General features: G+C 46.3%; 1 protein-coding gene across 1 annotated transcript in view; it reads right to left on the bottom strand.

The window, feature by feature from the left end:
- Nucleotides 1-16,328, bottom strand: part of MYNN (myoneurin) — a 47,456-nt gene that overhangs the window by 20,908 nt on the left and 10,220 nt on the right. Inside the window, exon 4 of the mRNA XM_040428201.1 lies at nucleotides 1,290-1,449. Coding sequence (XP_040284135.1) covers nucleotides 1,290-1,449 — 160 coding nt within the window. The remainder of the gene's footprint in view (nucleotides 1-1,289; nucleotides 1,450-16,328) is intronic.

Genomic DNA, 16,328 nt, shown 5'->3' with positions numbered 1-16,328 from the left:
AGGGTGTAAACATCTGTTGACTCAGCTTCAGGAAATCTCTGGCCGCAGCAGTAACCTGCTCTCCATGTGTTATGTCAAATAGTCATGTAATGCAAGGGGAGCAGGTCACCGCTGCGACTAGCGACTGGCTGCAGCTGTGTTAAAATGGAAGTTAAGATCCCAGAAGTGCAGCGGAGCAGCCGAGGACAGGGAGTAAGGAGCGGGGAGCTGGCGCTGGGAGGATTGTTAAAGGGGTTGTGTCACTTCAGCAAGTGGCATTTACATTGTAGAGGAAGTTATTACAAGGCGCTTAGTAATGTATTGTGATTGTCCATATTGCCTCCTGCGCTGGCTGCTATATACACTGCTCGTTTCCATGGTTACAACCAGCCTACAATCCAGCAGTGGTGGTAGTGCTTGCACACTAAAGGAAAATGTGCCGGCCTCTTTGTTGGCTTAGACCGTGCAAGCGCACAGTGACTGGTGCTTTTTCAGAAAATGTGCAAGTACGGCCACTGCTGATGGATTACAGGGTGGTCGTAACCATGGAAACGAGCAGTGTACAATGTGATGGAAAAATGAATCCAGCCAGCAAAGGAAGCAACATGGAGACTCACAATACATTAGTAAGTGGCTTGCAGTGATGGCCAGTTCGCCCGCGAACACATGCGGGCTGCCATCTTAAATCACAAGTCCGGCGATGCACAGGTAAGTCCTTACCTGTGCCTGCACCACGAGCCGGTCTGAAACAAATGCGGTCACCGGGAGCAGGCAGTTCCGAGAACAGCAGCCGGGGGCCTTCATCGGGCTGTTCTCGGAACTGCCTGCTCCCGGTGACCGCATTTGTTTCAGACCGGCTCGCGGCACAGGCACAGATAAGGACTTACCGATGCATCGCCGGACTTGTGATTTAAGATGGCAGCCCGCATGTGTTCGGGGGCCAACGAGGCGAACTGGCCATCACTGGTGGCTTGTATTAGCTTTCTCTACATAATAAATGCCATTTGCTGAAGTGACAGCCCCTTTTAAGTATGCCCCCTGTTTGCACAACCTCTTTAAGGATTCCATTGCCCACAGCTGACAACTGAATGTGTGTTATGATCACGTCATGGAAAGACAACAAAATTGATAAAGATACAATAACCAGTATTCCCAGCAGCACAAGTGCAAATAAAGCTTGTACAAAAAGTGACAAAATACAAAAACAGGGATTGTTAGAAATGAAGAAAACTTTTTTTTTTGGTGGAAAAAAAATATAAGTCGGGAAAATTAGGGAAATATGTGTGTAGATATATTGTTACATTACTAACCTGACATGAATCTTTAAATTGCTGGAAGTGGCAAACTGTAAATTACACATATCACATTTATAGGGTTTCTCTTCTCCATGATGCATTCGACTGTGAAAGACCAATTGGCATTTCTGAGCAAAACCTTTATCACAAAGCTTGCACTGATATGGCTTTTCTCCTGAAAAATCAGACAAAAGGTGACTGAATGCACATTGCTGGGTTTTGTGTAAGCTGTACTTGCATCTACAGTTACAACAATTTTTTTTTTAGACCTGTGATGATGGCAGCACTGTCACTAAAACATGACGTGTAGGGAGAGTCAGAGGAGAGCTGTCCAGTATAATGTGAACTGGTAAGGTTTGTAGAAACAGTGACTGGGAGCGGCATGCAGCTCTACTGTATCCAGTATAATGTGAACTGGTAAGGCTTGTAGAAACAGTGACTGGGACGGCATGCAGCTCTACTGTATCCAGTATAATGTGAACTGGTAAGGCTTGTAGAAACAGTGACTGGGACCAGCATGCAGCTCTACTGTATCCAGTATAATGTGAACTGGTAAAGCTTGTAGAAACAGTGACTGGGAGCGGCATGCAGCTCTACTGTATCCAGTATAATGTGAACTGGTAAGGCTTGTAGAAACAGTGACTGGGAGCGGCATGCAGCTCTACTGTATCCAGTATAATGTGAACTGGTAAGGCTTGTAGAAACAGTGACTGGGACCAGCATGCAGCTCTACTGTATCCAGTATAATGTGAACTGGTAATGCTTGTAGAAACAGTGACTGGGAGCGGCATGCAGCTCTACTGTATCCAGTATAATGTGAACTGGTAATGCTTGTAGAAACAGTGACTGGGAGCGGCATGCAGCTCTACTGTATCCAGTATAATGTGAACTGGTAGGCTTGTAGAAACAGTGACTGGGACCAGCATGCAGCTCTACTGTATCCAGTATAATGTGAACTGGTAATGCTTGTAGAAACAGTGACTGGGACCAGCATGCAGCTCTACTGTATCCAGTATAATGTGAACTGGTAAGGCTTGTAGAAACAGTGACTGGGAGCGGCATGCAGCTCTACTGTATCCGGTATAATGTGAACTGGTAAGGCTTGTAGAAACAGTGACTGGGAGCGGCGTGCAGCTCTACTGTATCCAGTATAATGTGAACTGGTAAGGCTTGTAGAAACAGTGACTGGGAGCAGCATGCAGCTCTACTGTATCCAGTATAATGTGAACTGGTAAGGTTTGTAGAAACAGTGACTGGGAGCGGCATGCAGCTCTACTGTATCCAGTATAATGTGAACTGGTAAGGCTTGTAGAAACAGTGACTGGGAGCGGCATGCAGCTCTACTGTATCCAGTATAATGTGAACTGGTAAGGCTTGTAGAAACAGTGACTGGGACCAGCATGCAGCTCTACTGTATCCAGTATAATGTGAACTGGTAATGCTTGTAGAAACCGTGACTGGGACGGCATGCAGCTCTACTGTATCCGGTATAATGTGAACTGGTAAGGCTTGTAGAAACAGTGACTGGGAGCGGCATGCAGCTCTACTGTATCCAGTATAATGTGAACTGGTAAGGCTTGTAGAAACAGTGACTGGGAGCGGCATGCAGCTCTACTGTATCCAGTATAATGTGAACTGGTAAGGTTTGTAGAAACAGTGACTGGGAGCAGCATGCAGCTCTACTGTATCCAGTATAATGTGAACTGGTAAGGCTTGTAGAAACAGTGACTGGGAGCAGCATGCAGCTCTACTGTATCCAGTATAATGTGAACTGGTAAGGCTTGTAGAAACAGTGACTGGGAGCGGCATGCAGCTCTACTGTATCCAGTATAATGTGAACTGGTAAGGCTTGTAGAAACAGTGACGGGGACCGGCATGCAGCTCTACTGTATCCAGTATAATGTGAACTGGTAAAGCTTGTAGAAACAGTGACGGGGACCAGCATGAAGCTCTACTGTATCCAGTATAATGTGAACTGGTAAGGCTTGTAGAAACAGTGACTGGGAGCGGCATGCAGCTCTACTGTATCCGGTATAATGTGAACTGGTAAGGCTTGTAGAAACAGTGACTGGGAGCGGCGTGCAGCTCTACTGTATCCAGTATAATGTGAACTGGTAATGCTTGTAGAAACAGTGACTGGGAGCGGCATGCAGCTCTACTGTATCCAGTATAATGTGAACTGGTAAGGCTTGTAGAAACAGTGACTGGGAGCGGCATGCAGCTCTACTGTATCCAGTATAATGTGAACTGGTAATGCTTGTAGAAACAGTGACTGGGAGCGGCATGCAGCTCTACTGTATCCAGTATAATGTGAACTGGTAAGGCTTGTAGAAACAGTGACTGGGAGCGGCATGCAGCTCTACTGTATCCAGTATAATGTGAACTGGTAAGGTTTGTAGAAACAGTGACTGGGAGCAGCATGCAGCTCTACTGTATCCAGTATAATGTGAACTGGTAAGGCTTGTAGAAACAGTGACTGGGAGCAGCATGCAGCTCTACTGTATCCAGTATAATGTGAACTGGTAAGGCTTGTAGAAACAGTGACTGGGAGCGGCATGCAGCTCTACTGTATCCAGTATAATGTGAACTGGTAAGGCTTGTAGAAACAGTGACTGGGAGCGGCATGCAGCTCTACTGTATCCAGTATAATGTGAACTGGTAAGGTTTGTAGAAACAGTGACTGGGAGCGGCATGCAGCTCTACTGTATCCAGTATAATGTGAACTGGTAAGGCTTGTAGAAACAGTGACTGGGAGCAGCATGCAGCTCTACTGTATCCAGTATAATGTGAACTGGTAAGGCTTGTAGAAACAGTGACTGGGAGCGGCATGCAGCTCTACTGTATCCAGTATAATGTGAACTGGTAAGGCTTGTAGAAACAGTGACGGGGACCGGCATGCAGCTCTACTGTATCCAGTATAATGTGAACTGGTAAAGCTTGTAGAAACAGTGACGGGGACCAGCATGAAGCTCTACTGTATCCAGTATAATGTGAACTGGTAAGGCTTGTAGAAACAGTGACTGGGAGCGGCATGCAGCTCTACTGTATCCGGTATAATGTGAACTGGTAAGGCTTGTAGAAACAGTGACTGGGAGCGGCGTGCAGCTCTACTGTATCCAGTATAATGTGAACTGGTAATGCTTGTAGAAACAGTGACTGGGAGCGGCATGCAGCTCTACTGTATCCAGTATAATGTGAACTGGTAAGGCTTGTAGAAACAGTGACTGGGAGCAGCATGCAGCTCTACTGTATCCAGTATAATGTGAACTGGTAAGGCTTGTAGAAACAGTGACTGGGAGCGGCATGCAGCTCTACTGTATCCAGTATAATGTGAACTGGTAAGGCTTGTAGAAACAGTGACTGGGAGCGGCATGCAGCTCTACTGTATCCAGTATAATGTGAACTGGTAATGCTTGTAGAAACAGTGACTGGGAGCGGCATGCAGCTCTACTGTATCCAGTATAATGTGAACTGGTAAGGCTTGTAGAAACAGTGACTGGGAGCGGCATGCAGCTCTACTGTATCCAGTATAATGTGAACTGGTAAGGTTTGTAGAAACAGTGACTGGGAGCAGCATGCAGCTCTACTGTATCCAGTATAATGTGAACTGGTAAGGCTTGTAGAAACAGTGACTGGGAGCAGCATGCAGCTCTACTGTATCCAGTATAATGTGAACTGGTAAGGCTTGTAGAAACAGTGACTGGGAGCGGCATGCAGCTCTACTGTATCCAGTATAATGTGAACTGGTAAGGCTTGTAGAAACAGTGACTGGGAGCGGCATGCAGCTCTACTGTATCCAGTATAATGTGAACTGGTAAGGTTTGTAGAAACAGTGACTGGGAGCAGCATGCAGCTCTACTGTATCCAGTATAATGTGAACTGGTAAGGCTTGTAGAAACAGTGACTGGGACGGCATGCAGCTCTACTGTATCTGTTCCATTGCAGGCAATGATAACAAGCTAATGTTTGTTAATTAGGTAGGGACACCACAGGCTGAGCTCCACATCAGTACTGTACATGGGGATCCGTCATCACTGTGATGTTTTTTCCCGCTTTCATACTAATTGTGGTAAAACTATGTGAATTAACATACTTAGCATGCTTTTTCAGATGCGGTAGTGGAGGACTCCCAGACACATTTTTAAGCATCCTGCGGGAAATTCCTATCTGTATCATGTCTTGTCTTTTGAGGATTTAAATTGGAAAACCACTATGGATTTTAAATGGTCTATTGCTTGACTATTCCAAGGATCCTAACACCGCTGTACCAATCTTTTTAGTTGTACCAAGTGAATTTGAATGGGAGAGGAAGGTGTAATTACACAGCACCGCCATTATAAGGAAGACAGTGTGCAGGTAAGCAGTAAAGAGAATGCAGTGCTTGGACAAGCACCACAAACCCTTCGAACAACTGATCAGTAGGGGTGCCGGGAGTCAAACCCCCGATGAGCTGATATTGATGACCTATCCTGAGGATAGGTCATCAATATTATGTCCCTGCACAACCCCTTTAACTCTCCTATTCCCCTGAAACTGCAATGCATTGATGTGATGAAACTGTGGTAAATTTAAAGGGATTACAATTGTAGCTTAGGCTATCCCCCGATAGACTATCTTTTGTTGTAAATATGTCTCAAGGCTAGAGATCTCCCAAATACACCTGATATACTGTTTATAAGTTCTACCTATATCCCTAAAGGCCTGATCAATATCAAATTTATTGATTGTGGAAGACTCCCTGTAGAGAAAACCTTGCCAGCCTCCGCTAGAAGTGTTTGTATGGATAGTTGATTAGACCGGAATCCTGCCATATCTCAAGCAACTTATGATCTTGCTGTAATATTATGCCCTATATACCACAGTAACAGTGTGGGTTGAGATTGGGATATTGTCCCTATTAACACTATATATTTCCAAGATCCCTGTTGTGGAGGGGCAGCGTTGGAGATTACAATTGTAGCTTAGGCTGTATTTCAACAGCTAGATTACACTGTTCCCCCCCCCCACATTAATTGTTAAAATGTAACCTTTATTATTAATCATTAATATCTAAACCAGCGGTTCTCAACCTAGGGGTCGATCGACCCTTTCCGGGGGGTCGCCTGAGGCTTCCTATTGTGGGTCCAGGCCCGTCGCTAACAGACAGGCAAAACAAACAATTGCTTGGGGCCCCGAGCTGGTTGGCCCGGGGCCAAGCAGAGCCGGTGCTTGTTTTGCGGCTGAGTAACTCAGAAGATCCAATGGTATATTCTAACCCCCAGGCGTTCCCATGGTGACGGGGACGCTTGCCTGGGGGTTAGAATATACCATCGGATCTGAGTTTTACGAGCTCAGTGAGATCGTAAAAACTCAAATCCGATGGTATATTCTAACCCCCAGGCGTTCCCATGGTGACAGGGACGCTTGCCTGGGGGTTAGAATATACAGGGCCACGCCGCTCACAGCAGTATATTTTTAAACTAATCAGTAACTACTTTAACTTTAATCATTGCTCATTGCTGAGCTCTTTACTTGGATTATAATTTATTTGGATATGGGATATCTTACTTTGTCTTAGCTCCGGTAATAGCAGGCAGTGCGGGGGGCGGCGCTCACTCACTGACGTCACGCGCCTGCTCCTCCCACTAGGCGGCGTAGGCGCATGACGTCAGTGAGTGAGCGCCACCCCCCGCACTGCCTGCTATTACCGGAGCTAAGACAAAGTAAGATATCCCATATCCAAATAAATTATAATCCAAGTAAAGAGCTCAGCAATGAGCAATGATTAAAGTTAAAGTAGTTACTGATTAGTTTATAAATATACTGCTGTGAGCGTCGGGGGGGGGGGAGATCTGTGGATGGCACTGTTTAGGGGAGAGGTATCTGTGGATGGCACTGTTTAGGGGGGAGATCTGTGGATGGCACTGTTTAGGGGGGGGATCTGTGGATGGCACTGTTTAGGGGGGAGATCTGTGGATGGCACTGTTTAGGGGAGGGGGGATCTGTGGATGGCACTGTTTAGAGGAGGGGGATCTGTGGATGGCACTGTTTAGGGGGGGGATCTGTGGATGGCACTGTTTAGGGGGGAGATCTGTGGATGGCACTGTTTAGGGGAGAGGGATCTGTGGATGGCACTGTTTAGAGGAGGGGGATCTGTGGATGGCACTGTTTAGGGGAGGGGGATCTGTGGATGGCACTGTTTAGGGGAGAGGTATCTGTGGATGGCACTGTTTAGGGGGGAGATCTGTGGATGGCACTGTTTAGGGGGGGGATCTGTGGATGGCACTGTTTAGGGGGGAGATCTGTGGATGGCACTGTTTAGGGGAGGGGGGATCTGTGGATGGCACTGTTTAGGGGAGGGGGATCTGTGGATGGCACTGTTTAGGGGAGAGGGATCTGTGGATGGCACTGTTTAGGGGAGGGGGGATCTGTGGATGGCACTGTTTAGGGGAGGGGGATCTGTGGATGGCACTGTTTAGGGGAGAGGGATCTGTGGATGGCACTGTTTAGGGGAGAGGGATCTGTGGATGGCACTGTTTAGGGGAGAGGGATCTGTGGATGGCACTGTTTAGGGGAGAGGGATCTGTGGATGGCACTGTTTAGGGGGGAGATCTGTGGATGGCACTGTTTAGGGGAGAGGGATCTGTGGATGGCACTGTTTAGAGGAGGGGGATCTGTGGATGGCACTGTTTAGGGGAGGGGGATCTGTGGATGGCACTGTTTAGGGGAGAGGTATCTGTGGATGGCACTGTTTAGGGGGGAGATCTGTGGATGGCACTGTTTAGGGGGGGGATCTGTGGATGGCACTGTTTAGGGGGGAGATCTGTGGATGGCACTGTTTAGGGGAGGGGGGATCTGTGGATGGCACTGTTTAGGGGAGGGGGATCTGTGGATGGCACTGTTTAGGGGAGAGGGATCTGTGGATGGCACTGTTTAGGGGAGAGGGGATCTGTGGATGGCACTGTTTAGGGGAGGGGGATCTGTGGATGGCACTGTTTAGGGGAGAGGGATCTGTGGATGGCACTGTTTAGGGGAGAGGGATCTGTGGATGGCACTGTTTAGGGGAGAGGGATCTGTGGATGGCACTGTTAAAGGGAGAGGGATCTGTGGATGGCACTGTTTAGGGGAGAGGGATCTGTGGATGGCACTGTTTAGGGGGGAGATCTGTGGATGGCACTGTTTAGGGGAGAGGGATCTGTGGATGGCACTGTTTAGAGGAGGGGGATCTGTGGATGGCACTGTTTAGGGGAGGGGGATCTGTGGATGGCACTGTTTAGGGGGGGGATCTGTGGATGTCTTTGTGATTAATTACTCTGCTTTAATTATGTTCAATTTGTAGCAATAAAAATACATCCTGCATATCAGATATTTACATTACAATTCATAACAGTAGCAAAATTAGTTATGACGTAGCAAGGAAAAAAATGTAATGGTTGGGGGTCACCACAACATGAGGAACTGTATTAACCACCTCCGGACCGCTGTACGCAGATTCGCGTTCCGGAGGTGGCAGCGCTGCGCACAGTCACGCATATACGCGTCATCTCGCGAGACGCGAGATTTCGCTCCAAGCCGGCCCGCGCACGCGCATCGCGGGCCGGCAAAAGTTAAAGAACAAGTTCGTCACCAGCCTGCCAGCAATGATCATTGGCTGGCAGGCTGGCGATTTTTAAAAAATCCAATCACAAGCCATATAACAGATCATATTAGTAAATATGATCTGTTATATGGCTTCTCTGCTCCTCTGCTGGTCCTTTTCGTCGGTTGGATCCAGCAGAGAAGCAGACATCACTGTGAGTACACCAAACACTTCACTGTAGCCCCAGATCACCCCCCTGCACCCCAATTAACCCTTTGATCACCCCTTTGATCGCCCCTGTCAATCACCAGTGAAAGGAAAAAAAGTGATCAGTGTAAACTGTCACTTTTTTTTTTTCACTAGTATTGGCTGTTAGGTTTTAGGGATAGTTTAGGCCCCTTGGTTAGGTAGTTAGCGTCAGTTAGCGCCCACCCCACCGCACCGCAGTCACTTATATTCGCTGAATAGCGTATCGCTAATCAGCATTTGTACTTTTATAGTATCTGTAAGTGATCAAAACTGATCACGGTCAGATCTATAATAGTATTAGTGTCACTTTAGTTCGCCCTCCACCCAAAACGCAGTGTTTGCCCGATCAGGCCTGATCGGTCGCCCACACGTGCGTTCACCCACGCCCGCCCCACCGCAGTGACAAAAAATATATATTTTTTGATCACTGCACATTCATTTTACACGCACTGCGGCGATAAAAAAATCAGTTTTGATATTTTTTATCAACCGCAGCGGCCTCCGGTACTTCGCTAGCCTCCCCTTTGTAAGACAGGCTTGCTTTTTTTCTTGGGTAGTCTCAGGGAATACCCCTAAATTTAGTAGTCCAAAATGTCAAACAGGGGGTATTCTTCTGAAGAGGCCTACAGGATTCTGACCCAGTCGGATGAGGAGTGGGAACCCTCATCTGATGAATCTAGCGGGTCAGAATATGAACCTGTGGAAAGCAGTGGCTCTCTGACCCAAAGTTCGGACGAGGAGGTGGAGGTCCCTGGCAGCACCAGGCGTACCCGGCCCCGTGTCGCTAGACCACAGGTTATGCAGGATCCGCAAGAGCAGCAGAGTGGGGCTGTCGCTGCCGGATCACGTGGTGAGGCATACACCAGCAGCGCAGCCCTCCCTCGACCTAGTACCAGCACTGCCGTACAACATGGTGACGTGGCGAGCACCAGAAGGGCAGTTGAAGCTGGTACGGTGGCACGTGCAGTAGTTACCCCGTCGCAGCCACCGCGCAGACAGGCCCGTAGAGCCCCTAGAATCCCTGAGGTGCTGGCAAACCCTGATTGGCAGTCACCAACTTCAGCCGCACCTGTAGTTCCCCCTTTCACCGCCCAGTCTGGAGTTCGGGTTGAGACGGCTCAAATCGGTTCGGCCCTGGGATTTTTTTGAGCTGTTCTTGACTGCGGAGCTCTTGGACTTAGTCGTGGCAGAGACCAACCAGTATGCCACACAATTTATATCCGCCAACCCGGGAAGCTTTTATGCCCAGCCTTTCCGGTGGAAACCAGTCCAAGTTTCCGAAATTAAATTTTTTTTGGGCCTTCTCCTCAACATGGGCCTGACAAAAAAGCATGAATTGCGGTCATATTGGTCAACGCACCCGATTCATCACATGCCCATGTTCTCTGCTGCTATGTCCAGGGCACGATTTGAGGCCATCCTCCGTTTCCTGCATTTTAGCGACAACACCACCTCCCGTCCCAGAGGCCACCCAGCTTTTGACCGGCTCCACAAAATTCGGCCCCTCATAGACCATTTCAACCAGAAATTTGCAGATTTGTATACCCCCGAGCAAAACATCTGCGTAGACGAGTCCCTAATACATTTTACCGGGCGCCTTGGCTTCAAACAGTACATCCCAAGCAAGCGTGCCCGGTATGGGGTCAAATTGTATAAGCTCTGTGAAAGGGCCACAGGCTATACCCACGAATTTCGGATCTATGAGGGAAAAGATCAGACCCTGGAGCCGGTCGGTTGCCCTGACTACCTGGGGATCAGTGGGAAGACAGTCTGGGACTTGGTGTCACCCTTATTCGGCAAGGGGTACCATCTTTATGTAGACAATTTTTACACAAGTGTGGCCCTCTTTAGGCATTTGTTTCTAGAACGGATTTGCGCCTGTGGCACCGCGCGAACTAGTCGCGTGGGCTTCCCCCAACGGCTTGTAACCACCCGTCTTGCAAGGGGGGAGAGGGCTGCCTTGTGTAACGAAGAACTGCTCGCGGTGAAATGGAGAGACAAGCGTGACGTTTACATGCTCTCCTCCATTCACGCAGACACGACAATCCAAATTGAGCGAGCAACCCGTGTCATTGAAAAGCCCCTCTGTGTCCACGACTATAATGCGCTCATGGGAGGGGTGGACTTCAATGACCAGATGTTGTCTCCGTATTTAGTTTCCCGCAGAACCAGACGCTGGTATAAGAAGGTGTCTGTATATTTAATTCAATTGGCGCTCTACAATAGTTTTGTTCTCTACAGTAAGGCTGGGAGAACACGATCTTTCCTCAAATTCCAGGAAGAGATCATCGAGAACCTCCTTTACCCAGGAGGTTCCGTGGCCCCATCCACCAGTGTAGTTAGCCGTCTACACGAGCGACATTTCCCCAGTGTCGTTCCTGGTACCTCAACCCAACCGTCACCCCGAAAAAGATGTCGTGTCTGTAGCAGGAGTGGAATAAGGCGTGACACCCGCTATTTCTGTCCTGACTGTCCGGACCACCCTGCCCTATGCTATGGAGAGTGTTTCCGGAAGTACCACACACAGGTACACCTAGCATAGGGATTGCATCTCACAGGACAGGCACACAGGGCTATTAGGGCCCTTTTACTCTCAGCTGCTGCAAACCTCTCCTTTCACCTGGGATAAAGTGCATAACGTACTTCGCCACATCTTTGGGCGATTTGCGCTTTGCACATTGTCCCATGGGGAAGGAGAGGTTTGTTCTATAAAGGTAAAAAAAACTAAACAAAAAAAAAATTACCGGTAAGTAAAAAAGTTTAAAAAAGTTAATATGTTCTGTTCTAAAGTTAATAAAGTTATTGCTTTGCGGCCTGGTTTTTTCTTTTTTGTTTTGTTTTTTTTACCTTCCAGGTGGACCAACCGATCGACCAGCTGCAGCACTGATGTGCATTCGGACAGAAGCATTGCGCTGCTGTCAGATTACACGCAAGTCGGTGTATGCGGCGCTGCAAGACGAGATTTCTCCTCTGCAGTAAAAGATATGTTTGCCGAGGCATATGAGCTGAGGAGGTGGCGGTGTTCATATACTTTGGCAAACACTTTGTATATATAAAAAAAAAAATCCCGGCAATGATTTATTCATCCACATCGATTGATGTGAATGGAGAAATCTGGTTTGCCAGGGCATACGAGCTGAAGTGGGTATGGATGTTGGGCGGAGCTCCTATGTCCTGGCAGACGCCTTTCCCCTCCTTTTTCTTTTTTTGGCAGAGATTTTTTCATCCACATTGATCGATGCGAATGAAGAAATCTGTGCCGTTCATTTTTTTCTTTCAGCCCAGAGGCTGAACGGAAAAAAAAAATCTTATTACCTGTATGCTCAATATAAGGAGAATAGCAGAAACTCCTAATGCTGGGCATACATGTAATGATTGCGGAGACCCTCAAATGCCAGGGCAGTACAAACACCCCACAAATAACACCATTTTGGAAAGAAGACAACCCAAGGTATTCGCTGAGGGGCATATTGAGTCCATGAAAGATTGAAATTTTTGTCCCAAGTTAGCGGAAAGGGAGACTTTGTGAGAACAAAATCCAAAAAATCAATTTCCGCTAACTTGTGCCAAAATTTTTTTTTTTTCAATGAACTCGCCATGCCCCTCATTAAATACCTTGGGGTGTCTTCTTTCCAAAATGGGGTCACATGTGGGGTATTTATACTGCCCTGGCATTTTAGGGGCCCCAAAGCGTGAGAAGAAGTCTGGTATCCAAATGTCTAAAAATGCCCTCCTAAAAGGAATTTGGGCCCCTTTGCCCACCTAGGCTGCAAAAAAGTGTCACACATGTGGTATCTCCGTATTCAGCAGAAGTTGGGGAATATGTTTTGGGGTGTCATTTTACATATACCCATGCTGGGTGAGATAAATATCTTGGTCAAATGCCAACTTTGTATAAAAAAAATGGGAAAAGTTGTCTTTTGCCAAGATATTTCTCTCACCCAGCATGGGTATATGTAAAATGACACCCCAAAACACATTCCCCACCTTCTCCTGAGTACGGAGATACCAGATGTGTGACACTTTTTTGCAGCCTAGGTGGGCAAAGGGGCCCACATTCCAAAGAGCACCTTTCGGATTTCACAGGTCATTTACCTACTTACCACACATTAGGGCCCCTGGAAAATGCCAGGGCAGTATAACTACCCCACAAGTGACCCCATTTTGGAAAGAAGACACCCCAAGGTATTCCGTGAGGGGCATGGCAAGTTCCTAGAATTTTTTATTTTTTGTCACAAGTTAGTGGAAAATGATGATTTTTTTTTTTCATACAAAGTCTCCTATTCCACTAACTTGTGACAAAAAAAAAAAATTTCCATGAACTCACTATGCCCATCAGCGAATACCTTGGGGTCTCTTCTTTCCAAAATGGGGTCACTTGTGGGGTAGTTATACTGCCCTGGCATTCTAGGGGCCCAAATGTGTGGTAAGGAGTTTGAAATCAAATTCTGTAAAAAATGACCTGTGAAATCCGAAAGGTGCTCTTTGGAATATGGGCCCCTTTGCCCACCTAGGCTGCAAAAAAGTGTCACACATCTGGTATCTCCGTACTCAGGAGAAGGTGGGGAATGTGTTTTGGGGTGTCATTTTATATATACCCATGCTGGGTGAGAGAAATATCTTGGCAAAAGACAACTTTTCCCATTTTTTTATACAAAGTTGTCATTTGACCAAGAATTTGATTTCAAACTCCTTACCACACATTTGGGCCCCTAGAATGCCAGGGCAGTATAACTACCCCACAAGTGACCCCATTTTGGAAAGAAGAGACCCCAAGGTATTCGCTGATGGGCATAGTGAGTTCATAGAACTTTTTATTTTTTGTCACAAGTTAGTGGAATATGAGACTTTGTAAAAAAAAAAAAAAAAAAAAAAATCATCATTTTCCGCTAACTTGTGACAAAAAATAAAAAGTTCTATGAACTCACTATGCCCATCAGTGAATACCTTAGGGTGTCTACTTTCAGAAATGGGGTCATTTGTGGGGTGTTTGTACTGTCTGGGCATTGTAGAACCTCAGGAAACATGACAGGTGCTCAGAAAGTCAGAGCTGCTTCAAAAAGCGGAAATTCACATTTTTGTACCATTGTAAACGCTATAACTTTTACCCAAACCATTTTTTTTTTACCCAAACATTTTTTTTTTATCAAAGACATGTAGAACTATAAATTTAGAGCAAAATTTCTATATGGATCTCGTTTTTTTTGCAAAATTTTACAACTGAAAGTGAAAAATGTCATTTTTTTGCAAAAAAATCGTTAAATTTAGATTAATAACAAAAAAAGTAAAAATGTCAGCAGCAATGAAATACCACCAAATGAAAGCTCTATTAGTGAGAAGAAAAGGAGGTAAAATTCATTTGGGTGGTAAGTTGCATGACCGAGCAATAAACGGTGAAAGTAGTGTAGGTCAGAAGTGTAAAAAGTGGCCTGGTCTTTCAGGGTGTTTAAGCTATGGGGGCTGAGGTGGTTAAGGGGTCACGGCTTTAGAAAGGTTGAGAACCACTGATCTAAACCATTATTCAATGAGAACCTATACTTTAAAACTTCCAGGGTGAGCGGTAGTCTGTCAGAGATTCTATACACTCTTAGATATCGTCTGTGGCTGCGCGCCCTCACAGACGCTTCTCTTATTCAACTCTGTTGACTATATTCATTCTCTAGCGCTTACTACCTGAGCTAAAAATATAACTTAGAATCTCCCCCCGACATGTTTCGCCGGAATAACCGGCGTCTTCAGGGTCTGGGCAGTCTATGAGTCTAAGTTGGTGAGGACTAGGTCTTTTAATCCCTCTGTTTATGAGGTCATTCATAGTGGGCCAATAATCATGGCTATATCTTAGCCGTTCTCCCATTATCTCTCTATTCTTCTACCTTATTGGTTAATCCTTAGTGATGCTTACTTCACATTTTCTCCTGCACAGTCCCGCGCATGCGCCCGAACTCAAGATATTTCACTTACTGCGCTCCATTCTGCGTCTGTGAGGGCGCGCAGCCACAGACGATATCTAAGAGTGTATAGAATCTCTGACAGACTACCGCTCACCCTGGAAGTTTTAAAGTATAGGTTCTCATTGAATAATGGTTTAGATATTAATGATTAATAATAAATGTTACATTTTAACAATTAATGTGGGGGGGGGGGGGGAAACAGCGTAATCTAGCTGTTGAAATACAGCCTAAGCTACAATTGTAATCTCCAACGCTGCCCCTCCACAACAGGGTTCTTGTAAATATATAAATTTAAAGGGAGTCACCATGAAATTGACTGATAAACCAGGCACAATGCCTTGTACTAGCTCACTAGCTGACTTTAATGATAACTTTCACTAAGATCCGTTACTGCATTCTGGAGAAAGAGTAATTTTAATACAAGAAACACGGCGGAACAAGACATTCTGTACACTCTTGGGCCTCTTTCAGACGGGCGTTGCGGGAAAAGGTGCGGGTGCGTTACGGGAACACCCGCGATTTTTCCGCGCGAGTGCAAAAGATTGTAATGCGTTTTGCACTCGCGTGAGAAAAATCGCGCATGTTTGGTACCCAAACCCAAACTTCTTCACAGAAGTTCGGGCTTGGGATCGGGGTTGTATAGATTGCTATTATTTTCCCTTATAAACCATGTTATAAGGGAAAATAATACATTCTGAATACAGAATGCATAGTAAAATAGCGCTGGAGGGGTTAAAAAATAAATAAATAATAATTTAACTCACCTTAGTCCACTTGATCGTGCTGCTTGGCATCTCGTTCTGTCTCCTTTGCTGAACAGGACCTGTGGTGAGCATTCATTACAGGTAAAGGACCTGTGGTGACGTCACTCCGGTCATCACATGATCCATCACCATGGTAAAAGATCATGTGATGACCGGAGTGACGTCACCACAGGTCCTTTACCTGTAATGAATGCTCACCACAGGTCCTGTTCAGCAAAGGAGACAGAAGGAGATGCCGGCATCGCGATCAAGTGGACTAAGGTGAGTTACATTTTTTTATTTTAATTTTTTTAACCCCTCCAGCGCTATTTTACTATGCATTCTGTATTCAGAATGCTATTATTTTCCCTTATAACCATGTTAAGGGAAAATAATAATGATCGGGTCTCCATCCCGATCGTCTCCTAGCAACCGTGCGTGAAAATCGCACCGCATCCGCACTTGCTTGCGGATGCTTGCGATTTTCACGCAACCCCATTCACTTCTATGGGGCCTGTGTTGCGTGAAAAACGCAGAATATAGAGCATGCTGC

This window comes from Bufo bufo, chromosome 4 (assembly GCF_905171765.1).
Source record: "Bufo bufo chromosome 4, aBufBuf1.1, whole genome shotgun sequence".
Classification (NCBI taxonomy): domain Eukaryota; kingdom Metazoa; phylum Chordata; class Amphibia; order Anura; family Bufonidae; genus Bufo; species Bufo bufo.
This window is presented reverse-complemented; position numbering and strand designations above follow the sequence as displayed.